A 24,552-nucleotide genomic window follows, 5' to 3' on the forward strand; every position below is an offset into this window, starting at 1 on the left:
AAAGCAAAGGTAATTTTAACCAGTAGCTCTGGGAAGCCTGCTGATACATTAGGGGTCTGATCTGACTGTGAAAGATTGATGATAGTGAAAAGGTAGAACAAATGCTATCATTTTACAGCGTTTAGCCTAGTGTAACACCTTAACTGCAACACAACCTGAAGCCCCCAATGACCAACAAGTGAAAGGAATAGAAATCACAGTTACGTAGTCACTGAAACCACAAAAGCAACCTGAAGATCGAGACATCATTACTACTTGTGAACTGCTTTCAAGAGAACATGGCACAAAAGATTCGTTCCTCTGACAGTCAGGAATTACTGAAGGCATTACAACGCCTCAGAACAGTGAGCAATCTGAGTACAAAGTGCTTCGTTTCATTATATGCTATTTCTCCTTCCTCAATCGTGGTTTTTTTTCCTGTTATGTAAAACCCAATATCACACTACAGTCAAGATGCAATTTTCTTTAGGGATCCGAAGAAACAAGTGGGATCACAGGCAGAAAAAGAAGAGGTAACACATTAAGGTGTCAATGCTTCTAAAAAAGGCATCTGTAACTTCACTACTCTGTTTACTGCATTTCTGCATCTCAAGTAAACCACAGGCTTTAAACGTGAACTTGAAAAGGACCAGGTGAAAGGAAGGAAAAGGGCCTTCCTCAGGCCCTGCTGCTCCCTGCCCTTAAACATGCTGCACATCTGAAGAAAGGTTTCTTGACGTAACATTTCTCTTATTGAGACGGAGAACAGACACAATGGAAACAGTGCTCATGAGGAACAAGGAAGTTGGATGTGAGTGATCAGAAGCAAACAAACATTTGTGAAAAAGGGAGTTATGACCAGCAGTCCATCTTTATTACCTGCATAAATGCTTCACTCTAACACCTCAGTTAGAGTGAGTTCACTTGAAAAATAAACGCACTGAGGAGGCGAAGCAAATATAGCAACTGACTCCAAATGCTATCAAACTTTTTGAACTGGGAGAAAAAAATCTGCCTAGCATACATTAATACTAATTATACAAAGCAACAGAATAGCTGGTTCACACAATGTTCAGTAGATGAGCTTTAGTATCCTTAATAGTGAATTTCTGTTCATTGGAGAACATAACTGAGTTCAGGAAGGAGGCTGAAAAGCACAAGAGTTACTGCAGTGATTTGACAGAACTGAATAACAAGACTTCAGTTAAACGGATGGGAAAAAGAAAGCCTCATTTAAGTAATGAAAACATAAGGGTTATGAAAAACTTCATGTCCTGGAAATCACAGGCACTTTACATAATAGGAAGTTCAACACAACACACAAGTGCTTAACAAGATAAACATCAGATGCTGAATGACAAACTAGGCTACAAAAGCTGCAGCTACGGAACAGTGAGGGTAACCAAATGTTGGGTCAATTTTGATGACAAAACAAATTCTCCATAACTACAGGTGTTTTTTTTTCCTTTTTCTTTCTTCTTTTAAATGAAGATGAAGTAGGATGAAATAAGCTCTTTTTCAACCACTGGTGAGAGGTCTAAAATAGCACACTGACCCAAAGTAAGTTTTGCAACCTAGCCTACCTTATGTACATAATCCAACTGTAGAAATCAATATACAGTTATTGGATTATATATATAATGCAGAACTACAAAAATCACAACAATTCTCCTTCAGCTTTCAGATTACGGTAGATGACCTCAATTTTGTTTATAAAATTAGGGTTATTTTAATACAGCTTCTTGGAAGAATGTGATGCTTCAGCTGGAGACGTCCCCTGCTGGCGCTCCTGCACAATCATGGTGCAAGTTGTCAGAACAGTTTGGTTGAGAATATGCAAAGTGTGCTTCACTGCTAAATGGTGCTGTGTGGCACCAACTCAGCAGGCTTCTCTTAGTTAGAGACCCATATATAATAGTAGTTGGAAGTATTTGCAAGTATTTCTACAAGGTGACTGTTGTTTTTGTTTGTTTCCCCTAAGGTGAAGCATTAAAATATGGACTACCCAGTTTTAAATCCACTGAAGGGTTAACAAGATGAAAAGCCCAGGCTGTTTGAGTAATACCACAAACTGGCTTTAGGACTGTCATTTCAGAGAGCATAGGGCCTGGCATTCATCCACAAAAGAAAACCATGACAAAAACCCACAATCATGGAGAAAGGTATAATGACATTCCTTACTGTATATTTCTTACTTGGATTCTCTTCCTGATGCTACTTCCCAATGCAACGTTTCTGAAGCTAAGAAATTTGTCAAGCTCCTAAAAAAACCAACAACACTAAACGTCTTCGTTTCCTGAACATTTTTATGGGAAAGCTATTTGTTATCACTATCACCATCAATGTGGTACGTACAAGTCACAACAGACTGTTATACTATTTTGGTAGGCTGTACAGAAAGAGTTAAGAACACTGACAAACACTGTCCAGTTCAGGTTTTATTCTTCCCTCATTTGAATCAAATACAACATCAGCAAGTATTTTAACTAACCCATATTACTCATAATTAGCAGTTACAAGCGGTAGCTAATGAAAAATTTAGTACATTTCTTTATTCCTGAAAGCCTGAATCTAGTTTGCTACTGAAATTTTTATAAAGCCTGTAAACAAGTATGAAGTGCTACACGTGTTTGTAATTCACTATTTTCTCTGCACCAAAGGTTTATGGAACCATAAAAAAGATGCAGCTTTGAAAGACATTACAGGAAAACCAGCATCAGAAACTGCATGAGAAAATAATTTGAAAGAACAGTCTCTGTAAGTGACATTATAAATCAGCATGTGACTGTATCCATTGTAACCTAAGTTAGTAGCTAAACTAAATCTTTCTTCTAGGCTGAATTCTTATACTGGGTCATAATTAGGGGGAAAAATGGGGAAAGAGATGGGGGAAGAGAGGTAAACAACAGTTCTTCAACCAAGAGGCAGCACTCAACATCAGGAAACAGTGGCTTTTGTTGTTGTTAGCTTGTTTCTCCCGCCTCCCTCCCTGTATGGATGACTCCTGAATTTGTAAGACATGAGTTTTAATACCTTTGGGTGGTATTACATTGTTTTTTAACAACCTCTCTTCAGCCCCCTTTGCAACCGCTCCACAGCAACAGACCAAAATTAACCATGGTTGAAGCAGTTGGTTCCTCCTTAACTTCCTGACTTCTGCCTCAGTTCTAGCAAGTCTAGCACTCCAACTGTCCTTCAACCTCAATTAGGATTTTCAGGTGCCTGCAAAGGCAGTACAGGAGCAGATCCCTCTGCATGAAGCTCATTAATGCCCTCGTTCCATTAACAGGCAGTACAAGGAGCCAAACTATGACAAACAAGAACTGCAGCCAGAGATGGCCACCAACCCATCCGAGTAGCACAAACAGCAGCAGAACTTTCTCCATCGTGCACTGTGCCACAAACTCACATCAAATCTTTAGGGTTCTATCTGAACTTCCATGCACAACCCAAAGACAATTCTTGTCTAGGCTCAATGCTTCCTCTCTGCCTCTTTACCTCTTCTCTAATTAATGCACAGTAGCACATTTCTCAAAGCTTCACCTCAGTCTTATTCAGACCTTCTCTGGACTACACCAATATCAACAGCAATATCAGAATGCACCACACGGAGAAAAGCCAGAAGGCATAAAGGCCTGCCCAAAGACCCTCTGGGAGATGAGGACAAATTCCTTTCTGGAATGCTTATGTTAACAACCATAACTATCATCCCCATCTCAGAAGTGGTACAAAGACTGTGAACAGAGATCCTCTTTTTTTCCACATTTTATTGATAAATTGGACTAGTTGACTAATATTAAATAAAGAGGTGAAAATAAACATGGTACGTTTTAATTAAAGAGATATAATATTTCATAGTCTGATTAGAATAATCAGAATCTGAACAAACAATTTATTTTGTGGAGCCTTTGATGGACTTACAACAGAGACTGCAATTATTATCTAATAGTTTAAGAAAGCCAAGAAGAGTTACCTGCCTTATCGTGCACTTTTGTGAAACAAAAATACCCAAAAGCCTCATGACAGGATAATCACCACCATTTGTTAAAAAAAAAAATATCTCACTGAACTGCACCTGATTTGGTTTTACCTATCAGTATTCCACTTCTGATAAGGCCCTCTGTATGCCTCCATGTCCTTTGCAGTGACCAGGAAACTATTTTAGACATTACCACCCATAGCACTGCTCTTCCTGTGTCTGGAGGTTCATTTCACACCCTTTGCAGTCAGTGTCCAAGGTTGAATTCAGCAATCACTAAGCAGCCTTTACAGGGACAAGAAGCTAAAGATGCTACAAAACTACATAAACAGACTGTAAACATCAAACCTGAAAAGATGCTGCTATTCCGGAACAGAACAGGATCGTAAATTAAGAGAACCTCTTAGATTCTGTGACTTGTTCTTTCAATGTATTTCAAGTATCTGTCAGAGATTCTTTTTTCCCTCTGAAGTCATTCCAGACTCCAAGTGCACTCAGACATTACTCAAAAGATACAACTGTTAGTAAACTTTTGCTTAGAAAATATACTGGGTTGTTTGTTTGAGCGTTCTTTTTTTCAATGTGTACCACACAAAATTAACTTGGCTTTTCAGAAAATTTCTGGATATTTAGAAAAGTTTTATTTCTCCCTTTCAAAAAACTTCATACAGCTCAATTCAGCACTCCCCTCAACTTACTTAGCATACACTGAAGAACTCCACCTTAGAATATTTCTTTTAAGAACTACCATAGCAAGACTAACAACATACAGTACCTGTCAAAGTCACAATGTCTTTCCATGTGTCATTCTTAAGTTTGTAAGGATAAGAAGGAAGAAAACAAGTCATTATGCACTGCATTTTTTTTCCAAGCTGATCAGTAAATACTCAATCGATTTCTACAGACATCTGGAAGCTGATCAATTACACATCTTATTTCTTTTGTTCAGTTAGCAGGTGCTCTTCTTTCTGATCTTTCCAATCACATTGCCAACGGGCCTTCAGTGCTATCTATACAATATACAAGCATAAGCAATTACCACATCCTTTTCGTCAGATTAAAGTTCACTCAAATCAAAGAAACACGTCGGTATTATTGATTTTATTTTTTTGCTATCATTTCTGGAAAATGTTACTGAAATAAAGACTTGTTTCAAGGCAGGAGTGTATGTTACGTGATTCAACGAAAAAACAAACCCAAATACCACTTGACAGCACCTCAGCATTACAGTCTTCCTGTATTTAACATCTCTGACCACTCTAGTTTTTTATATAGCATTAGCTGCACCTGACACCTTTTTTTTTTCCCTCCAATCAAATGAATGGCCACAATATTTTCACCATGTGAAAATCCACCTTTTCTCCACCTGCCCCCCCAGGAAAGCTTACCTAAAGAATGAGCAGCTGTGGTTTTGGAACTGAAAAATCGGCCGAGACCGAGATCTCCAAGCTTTACTACTCCCGTAGCTGTAATGAACACATTGGCTGGCTTTATATCTGAAATAATAAACACAAACAGAATTTTAACACTATGAGGTAGCAGGAAAAGCTGTGGCTCTATCAATGATCAGCTGAATGACATTTTTCAGTATGAACAACAGCATTAAACAGAGCTGTTCAGAAAAACTGAATATCTTATTCCGAATTTCACAATCATCATTTTAATTGTCCAGAAAGCACACAAGCAAAACATTTAAGTAAATGATAAATATTAAAAATCAAAACAAAGAAAAACATGACCCACCTGATAACCGCAGAAACATACACAGCAAAATTCACTACTGCTTCATGTAAACTTCATATAATTAATTCCACTAGAACCACAAAACCTCTTATTTTGCTCAAAATAACAGAAAACATTTCTGTGAACAGTACATCACATTTTTTGTCACTTGTACCCATCAGATTATCTGCAGCAGCAAGATGGTATTTAACTGAATGAGGGAACCCACTGATGCTCTTTAACAGCCAGCATTAGTGATAAATAAAGAAAATAAGACGATGTACTCTGGAGAATGTTTGTTTGAACTCTTCAGTGGAATTGGGCTAATCAAGTAGAAACAAAGAAAAATCACGATGTATTCCCCAGACAGATATTTTTCACAAATACTGTTCTCTTTAAGTTTTCATTTAATCCTCTGGAGACGAGAGCAAACATTTTCATTCTATGATTTTTAACTGAACACCTAACCCTGTCAGTCTCCTAAATAAGCCGACCTCATACTTGTTTGGCAGGAGCCCCCAGCTCTTACTGAGCTTACAGGCACTACGCTGCAGCTCCCCACTTAAAAGAAAATCATGGAAGTGTGAGGAGAATACAGTTTGCATAAGGTAAAGGTATGGTTAAAGTGATTGTTAATAACCCTTCGAATGCCAGCACTCCCAAGATTCTAAGGTGGTAAAGTTGTAAGCTTTAGAAAGGAAGACAGAAGTTTTGTTATACTCCCTGACCTAGTTTTCAGGACTTTAAAACCATCCAAGGCAAAACATGTCAATACAGACATCAGCTCGAGTTAAAAACATTTTTGACTGTCATTGGTTTTGTTGTAGATTTATATATAGATTCACAAGCAAATCTGGAGGTAGTATTTCAGTTCAAGGAACTTAAACTCTTTCATTTTGAGCCAAAATAAACTGAAATGAACTATTTCAGTCATAAAAGCATTAGAGAATGACAGCTGCATCTTACAGAAAGAATCTACAGCTTTACATCCCTCTTTGTAAAATTTGCACTTGCAGATACCCACACAAACACACAGGGAAGAACAGAAGAATCGCAAGGGAAAGCCATCTGGGGAGAAAAGTCCCGTGTGTTTAAGTTCACCTTGCTGAAATGTACAGCAACTTGGTCCACAAGTGACACAACTCAGCAGAGATAGAAGGACGTGGCTTTCAGGCAGTTATTTGCATCCCAGAAGGAAGCCACCAAGTGAAGACATGTAATTTCACCTCAAGTCCATACACAACATGTATGTCATAGGCGGGAGGAATTCCAAGGCAAAGAAGAAAAATACGTATGTCTGAGAAGCTGCTATACTACAGTTTGTTTTCTTGGACTTGGAGCTATAAAGCAAAATGAAGACAACATAGGGAGGACACAACCACACAGAGGTTTACAATGGGTAAAGGGGATTAAGGACCTGGCAGGGATAGCTGGCAACTACGGGGGCTGCTGTGATGCAGTACTTGACACAGAGACCAGAAAAAGCAGAGAGGAGCAGAGAAGAGAGGAAAACACTCGCACGTGCACGTAATCCAGCAGGTAAGGGAGAAAGGCCAATATATCACTGGAAGGATGCACTGCAGGAGGTAAATACCTTCCCAAGAAGAAAAAGGTGGATGAGCTGAAAAGATGAATAGCTGTTTGAGAATGCAGGTAAGTATACTTAGGAGAGAATGGTCAAACAGAGGAGAAGAGGCTCTGGCTTTTCTAAGAGCCAGAAAAATGAACTGAGCAAGGGAAGAGGCAGCAGCAGGGTTTCCATTAGTTACAGAACTCGCACCAATTCTGAACACTGAGTCTCACAAGCTGCTGCAGCAAACAAATGCCTACCACAGCCAAGTAAATGCACAACTTCTGTCATACTTGGCTGTTCCTTACAAAACATTACAAAAAACACACATTGTGTCAGCTGCTCAAGACAACTCCGTTGTGATTTTATTTGGTGTAATTTGCATTGAACCAGCTTAATTCCCCACACAGTAAAAGGTTTAGTAAAGACAAAGCTTTGATCCTGTATTACCTCTATGCATAACACGACGAGAATGCATGTGTTCCAATGCGCTGCAAAGCTGAACAAAATACTTCCAAACTGTTCTTTCAGGAATCAACCTCTTCTGTTTCTTAAAATGCTTAAGGAAAAAAAAAAAAAAAAAGTGAATAAATACCAACATTTAAGACTTGCATGAAGTAGCTGAACAAATAAAAGCGTAGAATTCTTTAGCTAAAAATCAAGTACCAAAGGCTCCAAAACCAAATTAAAAGGTTTACTGAAAAATTACAGAAAGACTTTTCCTTCAGTATTAAAGCATCTTTCATCGATCTATGCGTTTAAAAGTCAGCAAACACACACAACCGTAACTGCCACCAGCAGAACAAAACTGCTACTCCCCCAGCCCTCCACACTCAGCACCTGTTAATAACAGCGCTTGCGTGGCATGAACCAACTCTCAGTACAGAATGAAGTGTGATCAGAACAACCCAACACTGAGTAAGTGACCACAGAATTAAAGTGCACAGAACCTCCTGAATGAAATACTTCCTCACACTGACTTCCAGTTCTGTGTCTTCCAAACAGCTTAACAAATAACAGTGGCAAACAATCACAGCAAGATCACATTAGAGTGAATGTGATTATCTATTGCACCCGATTTAAGACTAAAAGAGGACAAATCATTTCTGACAACGTCACCTCAACCCAACTCTTGTTCAAAGATTCCCCATCCCATATGAACCACCATCACCGATAACTGGCAACAGGTCAACAGCATGCTAGAACTTACGGGAAGTGCAATAAAGTTGTGCCACGCATCCGCAAACATAATACTCAGCAACCGAAATAATACAAACCTCCAAAAACATTGACTGAAAACCTGGAATTGAACCAGTGCTACAAAAAGCAAGTTTGGTCAATGTAAATTTTGCAGCTAAAGGTGAGAAGATTGATAAAGTGCTGCTTACTTTGTCATTTTTCTACAGAATCCTTATTCTGACAGACTATAAGCAGACAAAAAAATACAATCAGCATTACTTCCATAGAAAGTAACATACACATATTTTAATAGTGTGTGCACACACACGTCACAATCACACACATCCTAAGTTCATACAACAAATGTCTATTACCCAGGAAAAACAGGAATATTTTCCTATACATTAAAATGTGCTGCTGAGAAGTTGACAGCCACATCCACACGTTGCAGAGATGCTCACGAGTACAAGGAAAACGTTTTTAAACTGGCTGCTGTAAAACGCTTCAGTCGTACAAAGGATCACAACATCTCACCAAAGTGGTTTTAGTTACAGGGATTATTTCAAAATGCATTTTCATTTAAATGAGGCAAAGAATATAAATCACTTGTTTAAATAGAATTTTCGCAGTCCTGGACTGAATCCAAACAAACCCCGTGTATCTGTTCTCCCCATTGCAGGATTTGCATATCAGAGGATTGTTTGATGTCAACAGGAAGATGGAGACCAGGTTTCTTTTCATTTAAAAACAAATACACAATGCATGTAAGTCTACGCACATGAAAGCGCAGATCCTTGATTTAAAATGCATTCTGGAATTACCATAATTATAACTAGGTATTTGATTTAAACATTCCCATTTTATTTATGTATTTGAACTGAAACCTAAGTAAAAGCAGTGATGAAACACCATTCACAACACGACTGAAACAGAAACATCTTCCATTATGGATTTCCTTATCTATGCAATTAAAAGAAGAAATGCACTGAAGGCTTTCAGGACAAGCAGCTGGATTCAGCCACCAACTGAACTGCTGTGTAACAGCTAAATAGAGCTCCCTTGTGCATCAACAGTGTATGCCATTCAGTTTCTCGGAGACAAAAAAAATTAAGCAAAGCACAGAAATGGTATCAAAGTTTGAAGTCAGTACAAAAGCATGGAAGTATATTATACTGAGTTTCTAGTGATGATCCTATAAAGGCCATACCCCAAAAGCGGAAGTGACAGCAACAAACAAATGGTCTTATCTAGGCTCAGTGAGGGCAGTTCAGAGAATAACCCTTAAGCAAGAGTGCTCAACTAGGCTTGGTTTTGGTAAGGAAACTAAGAATTGCCTGCAGATGAACAAAGACAAAAGAAAATTGATGATGTGAATAAGAGTGCAGATTTCAGGGATACTTACACATCAGTAGCCTCACTTCGGGGGGGGGGGGGGGGGGAATGCTATTCAGTTCTGATGTTAGGGTGTGAGAGAATTTTAAGGTGTGATTTAGGTTGCCTTAGACCCCACTAAACAGGAGGGTTCAAGAAACCAATTAGACTGAACTAGAAATCAAGAGGCTTGTGAGTATGTCCTATAAAAAGACAATATGTTGATAGTGCAAACGGTTTTTGCAAAGTCAGTGTTAAAAAGCTTTTTGCCTCCAAGGCCATTCAGTGCTCTTCTGCTGTGCATGCTCTAGGCTACAGTTCTTAGCAACTTCTGCTCATGCTTCCTAGAGATTCTCTTAAAATGCAGAATCACCTCGGTTGGAAAAGACCTTCAAAGATCATCACATCCAAACAGCAATGTGACTTAGCAAGTCCCATCACTAAACCACATCCTTTAGTATTACAACCACAGATCTCTTAAATACCTCCAGGAATGACAACTCCACCACCATCCTGGTAGCAACACTTCAACACCCTCTCCATGAAAAATTCCTTCCCCACGTCCAATCTAAGCCTCCGCACTCACAATTTGAGACTATTTTCTCATATCCCATCACTTGCCATTTGAGAAAAGGGACTAACACCCTTCTTGATGCAACTATCTATTGATTAAACTGCTAATACGATACCTGATTAAATTCCCTTACAGAGCTGGGACAAAAATCACTACAAACCCATATTTATACTCATCCAATCCTTTCCAAGGATTCATTTCATGCTGCCTTACAGCCTATATAGATATAAACGCTGCGCTCCACCTAACATGATTGCTCAAGCAAACAAAACAAACCCAAGAAGCTGCAGCGTTCAGAGATAAAGATCACCTGCACTAAGCAGGCCTACTTGCAGAGCCACTAAAATGAATTTCCAGCACTGAATCACTTTCATTGTCTCTACAGTTACCACTGAGCTTCTTGAAGCACACAGCTGCATGTCTAAATCCAGCGGTATTTGTTTACATACATTTCTCTCCAGAAAAAACCCTTGGGAAAACTGTTACTGCATGAAGAAGTGCAATTTGTGTTTGAATCATTAACTCTACTTCCTAATAAAAAGCAGTGGCGTGACACAGTAAATACAAAGGCTTCCATTTTAGCTTCTTTTTTTCTCCTCCCCATTTTACTACAATTACAGCAGACAAATCTGAACTCTTTCCATGCTCAGCAAGTTACCTGCGCAGCACAAACACTGACGCTGCAAGTTTTGCAAGTAAACTCAGTGAAAACCTAAAAAATGAATTAAGTCTCATACACACATGTATGGGGAGCAGGAGCTTACCAAAAACAGCCTTCCTACCTCAGCAGGGCTCTGCCTTTTCTTTTTCCCTGTATTTTAATAACATTTTTTAAAATGAATACACAGAAGTCCAAAAAAAAACAAAAACCAAAGCTCAAAGTTGGCACAAAGCTGAAAAACATGAAGAAAATACACAGATATTTGAGGCTTTTATCAATGACATCATTCCAGGACAACGCTAATCTGTTCTTTATTATAAAACAAAAGCATGTGCTAAACAAAAATACTGCAGCCTTGCAGTCACTTTTTACAACTGTTGTTTGCCAATGTTAATAAATCAGTATGATGAAAAGGAATACAGAAATGTGCAAAAAAAAGAACAACTTACAGAAATACTATGTCCAACTCGTGATGTCAACCATTTGGAAGTAAACGTGCGTACACAAAGCCCTCAGAATTAAAGCCAATATACTTTCTCCTCCTCAAGAGCATTTAAAGTTGTCAGTTTTTGTGCTGTTGGGTTTTTAGCTATTATTTCAAAAGACCATTTTCTCATTGATTCATGACACTCAGCTCATGAGCAGGTTCAACACATCCACTGGCTTTATTTAGTGCACCATCCAAAGCCCATTGTTAAGTATAAGTTGGGAAGGAAATCTTCTTGCTATACAGCCTCTGTGTATCAAATTAACTAACTTTATGAAGTTTACCTTCACATATGGCCAAAAAAATGGTAAGATGGTAACATCCCTGCTTTACAGACTAGAATAGGGAGCAAAGAATCAAGACCAGAAGTGTTAATTACTTTTAGCACCAATCTTAAGCACCTCCTTTTTGACATCCTTGGCTTTCCAGAACAGTTCATCTTCAAAGCACAGTTTCTGCTCAGATCAGATGGAGCTGTGAATGCTCAGTACTTCCACAAATCAAACCCCAGTTCTACCTTGATTATCAGGAATACAGAACAAGCAATTACAGTTCCCGTCAAAAAAGCAGCTCAGTTTATACAGTATCTCTTATGAACAGCAGCACCAGAAATCAAGAGAAAGAACTGCCTCTGGAAAGCATTCAACTGCATTAACTACAAAACCTCTGTCTTCCCTGAATTCCCTGCCTTGGGAACCACCACTACAGCACAGGAGGCTGCACAGCGCACACTGCACAACCACAGTTCTCTCCTACAGTAGCTGCATCCCTAACTCTGAACACTGGCTCATCAAGGAAAAGCTAAACCTGTAAATTGCTGGAGTATAAAATATTCGGTCATATTGTTTTCTAGCTTTGATTACCTCATTTTGCAGATTCCATGATGCTTACTTAGGTTACATGCAACGCCCTCAACTTAAAAAACAACAATATATATATAACAAATGCAGGCTCTCCATCACACAGCAGCTTACCAGAGTTGGCACTTTTACAGCCACAGCTAGTGCAGGAGCTGACCAAGCAACTTGCACAGCAAATATAATCCATCAGCAGGGAACAGCTGGGCACCACCAGTGGACATTTACATTTGCCAGCAGCAGCAGAACAGCCACATTTCTCACCTCAAGGCCCATTCCACTCCCCAGGTGGCAGTGCCCTGCAGAACAGGTTCCTTGTGCCCCCATTACATTTGGACCGTCTGCAACCCCTGCACAACCTGCCTCTTCTCTACTCTGTCTCTTCATTTCCATCTCTTCATCCCATTTTATCTGCTGTATGCAATCACTGCCCACCCCCAGCCAAGCCAACTCACCCCAGCCCAGCTCTCTGTCTGCTGACAGCTCATTTGTTTCCCCAGGTTCCTTGTCCTGCCTGTCCTACTCTCTGGAAATACACAGCTCCTTCACTGGGTTCAACACCAGGCTCCCATTTCTCCCAGTGCATCACTCTTATTCCCACTGACATATTCATTAGCCTCTCTCTAAAGCCTTGTGCTGTAACAGCCCAGTCTGCCTTTTCCCAAGAGCTGCTCACCAGCTGCTCCCAGTTCACTGGCCTTTCCCAGTCTCAGCATTAGTTGCTCTCCCCACTCCAGGGGGATCTCATTGCTTGTCCCAGCCAACTCTCCTCTCCACCAGGTCTTATGTCTTTTCCACGTTCAGCTCAGATTACTCTATGTTAGAAAGAATAAGTACCCTCTGAGAAATAGCGAAGTTTTAGCCCATCCAAAACATCTGGAAAAAAGCTATTTCTGGCAAAGCCATTTCATTTCGTTTCAGTCACCCGTGCTATAGGTTGAAGCATTCATTCACTCAGCTGGTATGCAATGCTGTCAGCATTAGGAGATGCAAGAGGTTTGTGCAGCTCTCCATGGAGGAATGTCACCACCTTGGCTGCAGCGACCCAGCCATTTCTACAAAGCACATACAAACTCTTCTGCAAAGACTGAACACCCACTTCTCAAGTTTTACATCTGCTCCAATCCACAGGTGGCTATACAGCATTTCAGACAAGATGCTTACTCAATTTTAAAAGGAATAATCAAGTAAAAATTGCATCCTGGACGAATCATGGATGTTTCCTTAGCCTTCTACTAAATCACCCTATCTGGATATGCAGGGAAGCGGTCAGCGGGCATGGAACTTTTTTATGTGAACTTGTTTTGTTCTGACAACCCAACCATGTGTTCACACACAGCTGAATCTCCAGCAGCCCTAACAGCGAGCAGAACTCCTGCCCTGCTACAACACAGCTGGGTGGGCAGCACAACATCACAGCTGCAGCACTGCCACCCAAGTGCATTGAAAACAGCACAGTCGTCCCTATGCTCCTAAACAGTTCACTCCTGATATATTTTGACATGGCAAGAGGTGGGAAGGTGTGCATCCCAGGAGAGAACTTGCCTGATGCAATTTCACACAGCAAAGAGCAAAATAACCTTACCAGGTGAAAAATCAAAATGATCATCAGTAAGACAAACAAAAGAACTCCAAACACAGGTGAAGTTACCACAGCTCCACAACCAGCAATTCAGACATGCTACCTATAACAGTCGCTGTTTTGATTGTCCTATTAAATATATAAATGCACACACACCTTTGGCCAAGGACAAAGAGTACACTGCTTCCAACTACAGAAACCTGACAAATCAGTATGGAGCTCATACTGCTCTCAAGTATTTCATTAATTTTGAAATTACTGGCTTATTTTATTTAGATAGCAGTGCTTATTTTATTTAAATGCAACATGGAAAAAGATACACCACTCTAAATAATGGGTGATGTGCATAGGTGACATTTGGTAGAGTTCCATTTCCCTTTCTTGAGAAGGCTGCCAATATGTTTTCAGCTTCTTAGATAATAGCTTTCGTTCTTGTTGCCAAAACATGATGAACTTCCCCAAGATCAGCATGACGTACCCAGTTTTAAGTTTGCCAGGAAAAAAAAAAAACTAAAAACATCTATAGAAGGGAAACAGACCTAAAAGTTCTTTAATTCTAAATAAAAATATCCTAATTATCCTTCAGTATAGTTCAAGTGCTATCATTTTAGCATCATCAGCACAGCTTTGCTCACCAGTTTTGGTTGTTTCTCTTTAATTTCTATTTCCTACTGAACCATTCTGATGTATCTTCTTGGCTAATGCCATTAGGTTCATATTTGTTTATGGTATTTTCCTTATCCAATATCTACCAGTTGTTTTCCTAGAAAAAACAGATTTGAAACCACTAAGCCCATGGTTTCACCACCACACAACAACATTCTCCCAGTCTCTGTGCTGGAAGAGCAGTCACTAACAAAACAGGACATCAAGCCCCAAACCTGCCTTACAGCTTATTTTATACTGTAACAGGAGGCGGCGTTACAAAGTAGCACCAGGACTCTGACCACCCTTAACCCTGGGAGCAGTATTATCTTCAGATTACCACATTCCCCAGTAGGGACCACAGGCACAGACAGTCAGTAGATACAAGGAAGTGCAAGCAGGCACAGCAGTTCTAATATCTACTCAGAAAATCTTCAGTGCAATGGTATCCAGCAGCCAATTTTACAGATACAGAAGATCAGAACTTCTTCCTCCTTTCACTCTGCCTGAACAAGGCTTACTCAGTTTAGAGCTGTGTATGTTTCAGTGCAATACTAACACTAAGTCAAATGACTCTTTCCCAGACTGACGGGGTTCGCCTCTCTTTCCATGTTATTAACCTGACACGTTCAAGAAAGTGGCCACTAAAAACTAAGATAAATTAAAAAAACCTCTCACTTTTGGACCTTCTACTTTTGAGAAGAGAGGCTGTACAGAAATGCATCTGACAGAAAAATGAGAGCAGGGAGATGAAGTGAAAGTCTTACTGAATCCCTGTATTACATTGCTATGGGGTGGGGGTGGGGGGAGGAGGTAAAGGGAGAGAAGCAAATGTGCATGAGATGCTCCTTATTTCATTATAAGATCCGTAAATGCCAATGCAGAGGTTTTTTCCCCCCTCCTCCATACATCAAATTCTATGAATTCTATTAGAATCCATTATTGGACCCCAGTATGAATGCATCAAGTGATTTTCCTCAGTTGTCTACTCAATGGGGACAAAGAGAGTATTATTCACAGGTAACAAGAGGGACAGTACAAAAGCTGGACTGGGAGGACTTGGTTCATTAAGGGAAGAACTAAAGAATTCATTAAGGTACACTGTGAGGCACCACAGCTTTGCAAGCATTCTGATGTGCCAATAATGTCATAACAAACACCCAAATAAACCAGTTAAGTAGTTTTCCTTGATGTTAACACCAGTTTGACTGTCATTCAAGGCATGGTCATTCACAATTATAAAAACATGTTGCACCCTTGTTTCTACAAATCACACAGCAGTCAAATACCCAAACACTCCTCTGGGGGTGCCTCTACATCCTCTAGCAAACTTAGAGCAGCAATCTAGCAATACTGGAAACCAGAACATAGCTCGCTTGCTTAATAACACAACATACTTACCTTAGTAACGTGACAGGCAGACATTATGCTAGGAAGTTTTCCACATCATTACCTATTATTTATTTCTCGGGCAATTTTAACAATATTTTGTTCAAAAGACATTGTAACTGATGCCCCCACACTTACACTGTTAGCATCCAAACAGTCTACCAATCCATTTTCTTCTCCATAAGCAATATGAAGACTGAGCGCATTGTGACACCTCATACATATTTAACAACTGCCTGATAGGTTGTCATTAACATCAAACAGCAATCTAGGTTTGCTACATTAAACATGATCCTTGTGTTAAGAGGACAATCACAAACTGCCTCCAAGATTGAGCCGGTACCAAATACCCACCGACTTGGACAAAGGGTAATGAGGCCAACAGCACTGAAGGAACCATTATTCACACACTGGATTTAAACAAAAAGAAATAAAGTGAGAGGGGGAGAAAAAGCTTCAACGGGTCCTAAGACCAGATATGCCACAAGGCAATCTCTCACGGAATACTCATGTTAATAACTGTTGTGTCAAAACTGAACATTCAAAAGGAAGACAAACCTTCCTTTATGTTTTAGGAAATGTAGCCCCACAAAATAAATAATTCACAAGACAAAGAAAAATATCAGATTTGGATATAAATATTAACAGAACACTGTCAGTCTCTTTAATATCAATTTTTGACTGTCCTGCTGTACAGCTATCAATCTAGAAGGCAACATTCTTCAAGAGTTCAAAGAAAAATAAATCAGTATTAGAGTCATTAGGGAAGAAATTGACATTCTCCATTCATGTAGGTTCTCAATCAAACAGCAGAACGCTGCCCTGTACCCAGATGTGGCTGAGAGAATAGTAACTGCCTGGTGTTATTCGTTCCCAGAGCTATGCAGCATCAACAACAATAATGTTGGTGGAGACGCAAGAAAGTACATCAAAGGGGCACAATAAAACTGAGACTCAGTGGAAAAAGGGCAGATGATTGTCAGACGACAAACAGATAAAAAAGCTGGTTAAAAGTTAATGCAAGTTTCAGCACATGAAGTTCCAACAACAGCTCTTGGGTGAACATTCTCAATCAGCTGAAGAGCTGATATTTAAGTCGTACAGAATAAAGCACTTAACCCAATAGTCCACAACCACATAACAAGAACCACACGTGATTTCAAGCAGATCATGAAATACATTTTCAAAACACTCGTTAGGCTCAAGTTAAGTATTTAAAAAGACCCAGAAAATGATGGACTCATTTCCGATTCAATCATTATTTTATTAGCTGAAGTGACTGGCAGTCAGAATTCAAAATAAAGAAGCAACCACTTCCTCCTTTTGACACCAGCCCTTTCTGCTTTCATGGCTATTATAAAGTACAGGAAAACACAACTGTGCCAAAAATCAGGGAAGACATCAAAACGTGCTGCTCTGAAAGGTGGTGACAGTGCTTTTCTTTAGGTTTTTCCTCTCTCCAGTTATAAGTGAAGTCTGGTTATGAACCCACCTGCACTTACACTGTGAGCAACAGCATTAAAATAAAATACTTCCAAGCAAATAAATGTTGGGCATACATTAAAAAAAACCAAAGGTCAGTATAACACTCCACTTTTCTCCACATTTCCTGTTATTTTAACCACACTCAACCAAGCACGAATCTGACAAAGAATAACTAGAAAAGTTAAGTATGAATAAATCTTAGTAATTAAAAGAATCTTACCTTTATCATTCTTGAGAGATCCCCAGCATCAGCTAATTCCAACACTATGTTCAGTTCGTTGTCTTCAATGAATGATGCGTAGTATTTAATTACATTTGGATGGTTCAGTTGCTAAGAAAGCAGATTTGTAACGCACATCTTAGTGTGATGCCTTATCTTTTATGAACGTAACATTCTTATTTGGGCAAACAAAACACCTAAAATTTACTACAGTAAAATACAAAACATCTGCGCTTACAAAAAGTATTTACAGAAAGACATTTTGAAAGAACAAACAAGACTGCAAGGACGTCGTGGCCATTTTAGGTCAAAGTTGCACTGAAAGAAAAACAACTTTTTTAACTGTCTCTCAGCAACAGCATCTGAAACATTCAAGTCGGCTTTTACAATGAGTATTTCACTGTACACAAGCCACATGTCTGCTGTATTTTCACTAACTTCTACTTGAGAAGTTACACTGTTTTCAAGGATTCGCTTCTCAATGTTAACTCTACAGAATAGTGGACACTTTCAAATACATCTGTGAAAAATAACTCCACATACTTTAATGATAGCTGCCAATTTTCATTTATTTTAAAAACACATCTTTTACCTTTAGAAGATCTATTTCTTTGATGCAGTCAGCACGAGCCTTGGCATCCATTAAATCAAATATCTGCACACAAGGGATAAGATATATTAATTGACTGATTAAATGGGACACTGAAGGAAGTTTGTTTTTTTAAACTCGTGGCATCTACACAGCAGCTCAAGTTAAGCACTACTCTACTCTGCTGCTCTATCAATTCTTGTAGCCCCTTCGTAGGAAGCAGGTACGATGAGAGTACATGTTCTCCACCAGTGCAGCTGCCACCTCTACTTATCTGTTCAAAAACATGGAATAATTCAGCACCTATCCTTCAAGTCAGTTCTAATCCAGATGTCAGCTTTCTCTCCCATACCTCCCACGCTATTATTAGAAATGGATTCTTTCTAGAGCTGAGCCTGCCCTTCTTCCCTAGTCTCTCACTACAGCCCTCTGTTTCCATTTTCAATACTGCATACACTTCTGTTCCCTCAGGATCAAAACTTCACTGTCACCTCTGATTCCTTCTCTTCCATTTCTTGCCCTTCAGCAAGGAAAGAAGTGATTTGAGTTCTGTAATTTGTTTACTACAGCACTTTGGTCTAAACCCTCATCTGTCACCTTGACTCTTACAGCCTTTTACAGTTCAGCATCTCTGTTCTTCATTTTTTTTCCACCTCCCATCTGCTCCAAATTACACTGCAAAGGAACTCATCTTTGCCTCTTGCACAGTTAACCACATTACCCTTCACTAATTTACATTTTTGTTCACAGTTTTTTTTTCTGGCCTTTACGCTCTTTACGCTCACTCTACATGCTTATACTTGACCTAAGTTCCTTCTGTCTTCACACCTGAGAACTTCCACGTAATATCTCACAACTAACTCCAGATGCAAAGACACGGAGCAACAGTCCTTTGAGTACACAACAAATGCACAAAAGCATTACTGAAATGCCAAACCTGGAGATGGGAAAAAAGAAACAGGAGAGAAAGACAGAAAACCAAACTACCAAATAAGAAAGCAAATAAAACATCTCCTGACTACTTCTACACTGACACCAGGATGGTAAGTAATAAACATAGTGAGCTACAAGTAACAAGAGCTCCTCCTCAAGGAGGAGGTTCTGGAGACCATAACAGAAACAGCAATGTCAGTCACAAGAAAGCAATGCTGACACTAAGAAACAAAGCAACTTCAGATTTAACAGGAGAGAGTGCTGTACGTGAAGTTACAGGTACAAGTATTAGAAGATACTAGAACAGCACTGATGGAAAAGACAGAAGAGTTTATTTATTCAGGTCAGGATCACGTTTAGCCAAGGAGATGAAACCGCTAGCATCTGCTATAGATCTCAGCTCTGAATGAAAAAACATCGCTCTTGAATCATCTTTAAATACACTAACAACCCCCTATTATTTGCTACAGTCATGAAGGACTGTAATAATTTTCCTAGGGAACACTTAGGAAACTTGTAAATACTAGAGGCAGTACATTAACAGAGGGACACTGGGAAGGCATGAGATCATAAATGGCTTTCCCAGCAAACTAAGAGATTAACAAAAGGAAAACTGCATACACCTCAAAGCAATCAATGACAGTGTACTGAGTAGCAAGGGATGCTAAAGAGGATCAGTACAGGCACATGTCTTGAAGTTTCACACGTTTGCTAAGTTCTAGATACTGAGTTAAGAACATATCTTACAAACAATGCAGAGATCCAGACGTGGGCATGGAGAACTCCGACACACTGGGGAACCTAACTGAAGCTGCAAACAGAATTTGGGACTCAAAACTGTATGAGATCTACTCATAATGCTTAGAGGAATTATTCAGGGCACAGTTTTAAGATTTAAAACCCAAAGATTGTTGTTGTGTGAAGAAAAAAGAAAAAAGGGACTCTGCACCTACTAACGACTCTCTCAAGCAACCTCAATTCCTCACTCAATTCCTTATCTGACATTTCTGCTCCTTCTAGCATAAGCAAGTTTCATAACCCCTACTCAGGGTGAAGAGCACCTCTAAGTAACCAAGCATTACTATTCTCTATTAACTTGGAAATACACACTTCAGTTTATTGTTTACGAACACAGGATAATTAGTGCTATTCCAAAACTCTGTATGCTGCTGTTCAACATTACAAGCCCAGACATAACCTCAAAGGACTATAGATATCAGATAGATAAAAGAAATTCAGGACTCCCGTTTCAAAGATGTGAACTTCCTCCAAAGAAAAGACTAAGAACCAAAGCCAAGCAAACAAAGAAACACCAAAAAAGAAAGCCCCACTACCACCAGACCCAAGGCCTCTGAAGACCCTTTGCCCATCACACCAAACCAGCTGGCAGTGACCTTCTCAACACACCGTCATTTCCTTCCACCAGACTGCTCAGAGCAGAGGCCACCACTGTGCTAAGCCTGGCGAGCTCACAAGGAGCTTCACGTGAGCACAACAAAAACCCTCTGCACTTCAGCATCAGAAGGTAATGTAGCACTGAAGAATATCTAGCACCAAAAAACAGAAGCCCCAGTGGAAGAGATTAAAAGCGTAAGAACATCCTTTCAAGCACAAGTCAAAACTAACATGAGACACCCGGTGGGAATCAGAGCACCTGCTCTACAGGAATTGCAGGAGACACGTTACTATGCAGGAGTATCACTTCTCTCAGCACAGACTTATTGTCTAACTCTCCTTTAGCTGCAGCAGCACACACCCAGCAGGCAACTGACTGGTCTTCCCTGTACCTGCAATGTTACAGCAAGGTGACCTATTTGCGCAATAAAGATCTAATGAAACCTAAGTGATTAATCTTTGGGACCGTCAGAAGGCTTTAGTGACAGGCGGCCTGGAAGCACCCAGCACAATGCAAAGTGGAGACGTGCCGAGGAGGCAGGAGCTGTCAGCCTTCCTCCTCCTCCCAGCAAGTAGCTCTGTGTTCTTGTGGCGTAGATCTGTGAGGATAAAGTTTGCACAGTGACTGCTAGGAGCCAGCACTAATTACAACAGTGCCTACACACACGCAGTCTAGCTGGTCAGTAATAAAACCCGCTGCATCCTGATTAGGTTATCAGGGCATTCATTAGACTAACAATAAATTCTAACTCTTGACTTCACTGACAACATCAGGATTAGGATAACTGAGGCTGTAGGAGTGTTCTCACTGGCCTGCACAAATGGCACAAAGCGTAATGCAGCCATACCTAAAGTTTGTATTATTTCATCCTCATTTTCATTTTCAAGGACTGTGATAAGATGAACATTTCTTTAAAGTAATTAACTACGTTTGCTGTGGAAAACCTACCAATATGCAGAAGTTGTATTTAATAGTTTTCCAAAGCTTCACGTTTCACGAAGCATCATCACAATATCACTGTGGCAGTGGCTGTACCATATCTAGCAATTACTGCGGAATTCCCAAAAGAAGTTGGGCAAACAGGGCTGGAGAGATGCGAGAGGACCTCTTCAAACCCTTCCCAAAACTGTCCCTTCAGCATTCTAGAAGCATCAGCAGTAAGCGCCATCAGGAGATCCCAGTGCTCACAGAACCACTCAGGATCTATTTTAAGGCACAGAACACAAACTGTTCCCTACGCAGATGTGTAAACTAAACAAAAAGGCTGCAATACGTGCAATCAGCTTCCTGAGTCAACTTCTTGCATGCAGGCTGACACACGCACCTACTGCTCCTCAAAAGCTCTGTGCACAGCAGAAGGTTTCACAACAGCCACCAGATGGAAAGCATCAAGCCGTAGCTTCTACGCGTAGACTCTATTTGCTCTATCTCCAACAACCGATTTAACTCAACTTCTCAAGTAAATTGAATGCATTGGTGTCAATTTCAACCTGCACCACTTTGAAAACATGATAAGGTGGGAGCCTACTTCACCATCACTCCACCCCCCCTCGGCTCTATAAGAGGAATGCTTGCTCCTCCATCACTTTGGCAAGAATTCCCCTCCAGTACTAAGAAAGGTCTTTTTAACCTCACTATTTAAATGACTATTTAACCTGTTTAAAATTTGGTGTAAAATAAAAATACCTTAAAAATACTTGGAGAACAAAAGGCAAACATTTCTGCTGCAACATAAACCTACAGACAAACAAGCAAAATAAAGACTCAAATGCACATAAATACTAAGAAATAATACTGAACAGCAACAACGAGCATTACAGTATTTTGCCACCGCTGTGCCAAGACAAAAGTGCTTCATACAGTGTGAAATTACAAGTGCTTTCCTATGATTAATTATCTCTAATTCAGGCCTGGAGCAGCAATCCACTGACAACGCACAATGAATAATGAATGTTAGGCGCTGGATAAAAGGACGCGTTGTTTATATCTCTAACATAGAGGTCTCCGATTTCTGAATGGAAGGGAAGGTGGAACAGCGCAAGGCAGAATGGGGACCAGTCTGCAATTCTGATGAAATCTGCAGGTTTGGAAGATATTTTAGTAGCTGAAGTTTATTTTTAAAAATACCACATTGAGCAAATATAGCCTTACAGTCACTCACCAGACATTTACATTCTTAAAATACACTATTTTAAGCAGTTTGTATTTAAGTTCATGCTAGTTTCACGGCTCACATTCCTGTATAACAAAACCAGCTGTCCATTCACAGATTTGCCCGTACTGTAATGTAGTGACCCATCATCAGAAGATAACTGACAAGCCACTCCTATGGACAGAGACTTTGTCTAACAGCAAAGGAGACTAGCAAAGCTTTACAGACACACAGACCCTTCCTTTAGGGATGAAATAACTGGAGCACCTTACTAAGACCAATACCACTGAGAACAGTTGCCAGACATTACTCCATATCATCCGGACTCAGAAGCAACAACAAACCCAGTGAGTGGTTCCTGTCACCACCTGCTTGTCCTTCCTATTACCTCTGCTTGCTTCTGCACACACCAAGTTCTACAAATAGCCATTTCGTAGGTTAACATTTATAAAGCATTAACATAGCATTTACCAATATTGTGCACATTTCAGCCAAATAGAATTTTAATAGCAGAAAATAAACACTCTTGTTGGAAAGATTCATTAAAAATAAATAAATAATAATCAAAACTGACAGCCTTTTTGGAACAAATAGCAGCCAGAGATGCAGTAACTCTAAGAAAGGAAAAGAGTAAGTTAGAGCAGAGCTTGTGAGCAAAGATAAACGGTGAACCACAGAAAGGGATTAACTACTGACTCAGCCTTGCCAGGAAAAATGAAGCAGGGGTAGAGGTGTAAGACTTGCATAAGTCAGAAAGGCAGGTGTATGCAGTACTTGAGATGGGAGATGAAAAAGGAAAAAGAAGGGGTAAAGATCACATCAGCCCTCCTGACATGCACTATTCAGGAACATGTACGGGTAGAACAACATGGGATGCTTATAACCCCAGGACGAAGCCCTTAGAAATAACTGCAACACTTTATTTCTTACTAACCTCCAATTCAATTTTTGGATATTTATTATATGGTTTCTACAGCAAAGAAGCTACAAAGGCTGCTCTGAAAGTAATGCCTTCTATTTTATGGTGTTGGCCCATGCTGTGAGAGGCATGGGACAGCAACAGAGGTCAAATCTTCCCACCAATACTGTTCCCTTTTGTTGGCATGTGACAGATGGCAGCAGATGGGCCATCTCAGGATGGCATCTGATGTGGAAGCACATAAGAAACATTAGTGTGTCAACAAATTCCTCCACACAGGAAACTGCACCCACTGATGTTCACCGATGCTAGTTGGCCATTTATGGAGACCAAAGTGGATGCAGCGAAGTGAGGTGGTAGATGGTTTGGTTGAGGAGCAGAGCACAGCATCCAGGCTGTTGGTCATCACCAGTGAAAACACACAGATCATGGGGGTGACTGCACTGAAAAGAATGTTTTGTAGCTGAAAACTTGCTCTACCAAGTAGTATAATTGTGCTCTCTTGTCGTTTCCGTGGAAATTGATAGGAGGCATTACTTTCAGAGCAGCCTTTGTAGTTCAGTCATCACCCAGGCATGGACAGCATGATATCTTCATAACACAAATCTTTTTTTTTTCCCTGACATGAAAATTCAGCTTGATATACAGGCTTGAAATATCATTTATAGTATACATTATAATGCCTCCGTATTCTTAATGCAAACATTGTTATAAAAATTTCATAGTTAAAGTGAAAGGCTAGATTTTATGACTGTCTTCAAGCACCAAGGCATTCACATCCACCTTAATTGACATGCTTTTCAAGTCACATTTGACCTTTTTGGTTTCTCATGCACTGAAAATGAAGGAAGAATTAGACTAAT

At 39.9% G+C, this 24,552-nt stretch overlaps 1 protein-coding gene across 15 annotated transcripts in view; it reads right to left on the bottom strand.

Annotated features, from left to right (window-relative positions):
- NEK7 (NIMA related kinase 7) overlaps nucleotides 1–24,552 on the bottom strand; it is a 58,669-nt gene that overhangs the window by 18,905 nt on the left and 15,212 nt on the right. For 12 of the 15 annotated variants that reach the window (XR_004308176.2, XR_014932632.1, XM_015869362.3 and 9 more), the window contains 4 exons: nucleotides 18,293–18,355; nucleotides 17,701–17,811; nucleotides 7,701–7,809; nucleotides 5,347–5,454 (listed from right to left, as the gene is read on the bottom strand). Coding sequence is in view for 13 of the 15 variants with exons in the window: in XM_015869362.3 (XP_015724848.2) it covers nucleotides 5,347–5,454; nucleotides 7,701–7,809; nucleotides 17,701–17,811; nucleotides 18,293–18,355 (391 nt within the window). In the remaining 2 variants the exon portion in view is untranslated. Of the gene's footprint in view, nucleotides 1–2,358; nucleotides 4,768–4,808; nucleotides 4,969–5,346; nucleotides 5,455–7,700; nucleotides 7,810–17,700; nucleotides 17,812–18,292; nucleotides 18,356–24,552 lie in introns of those variants that run through there. The other 3 variants (XM_085511110.1, XM_085511108.1, XM_085511107.1) reach the window with 3 other exon arrangements.

This window comes from Coturnix japonica, chromosome 11, assembly GCF_054131305.1.
Source record: "Coturnix japonica strain WE chromosome 11, WE-NBRP24, whole genome shotgun sequence".
Taxonomy (NCBI): domain Eukaryota; kingdom Metazoa; phylum Chordata; class Aves; order Galliformes; family Phasianidae; genus Coturnix; species Coturnix japonica.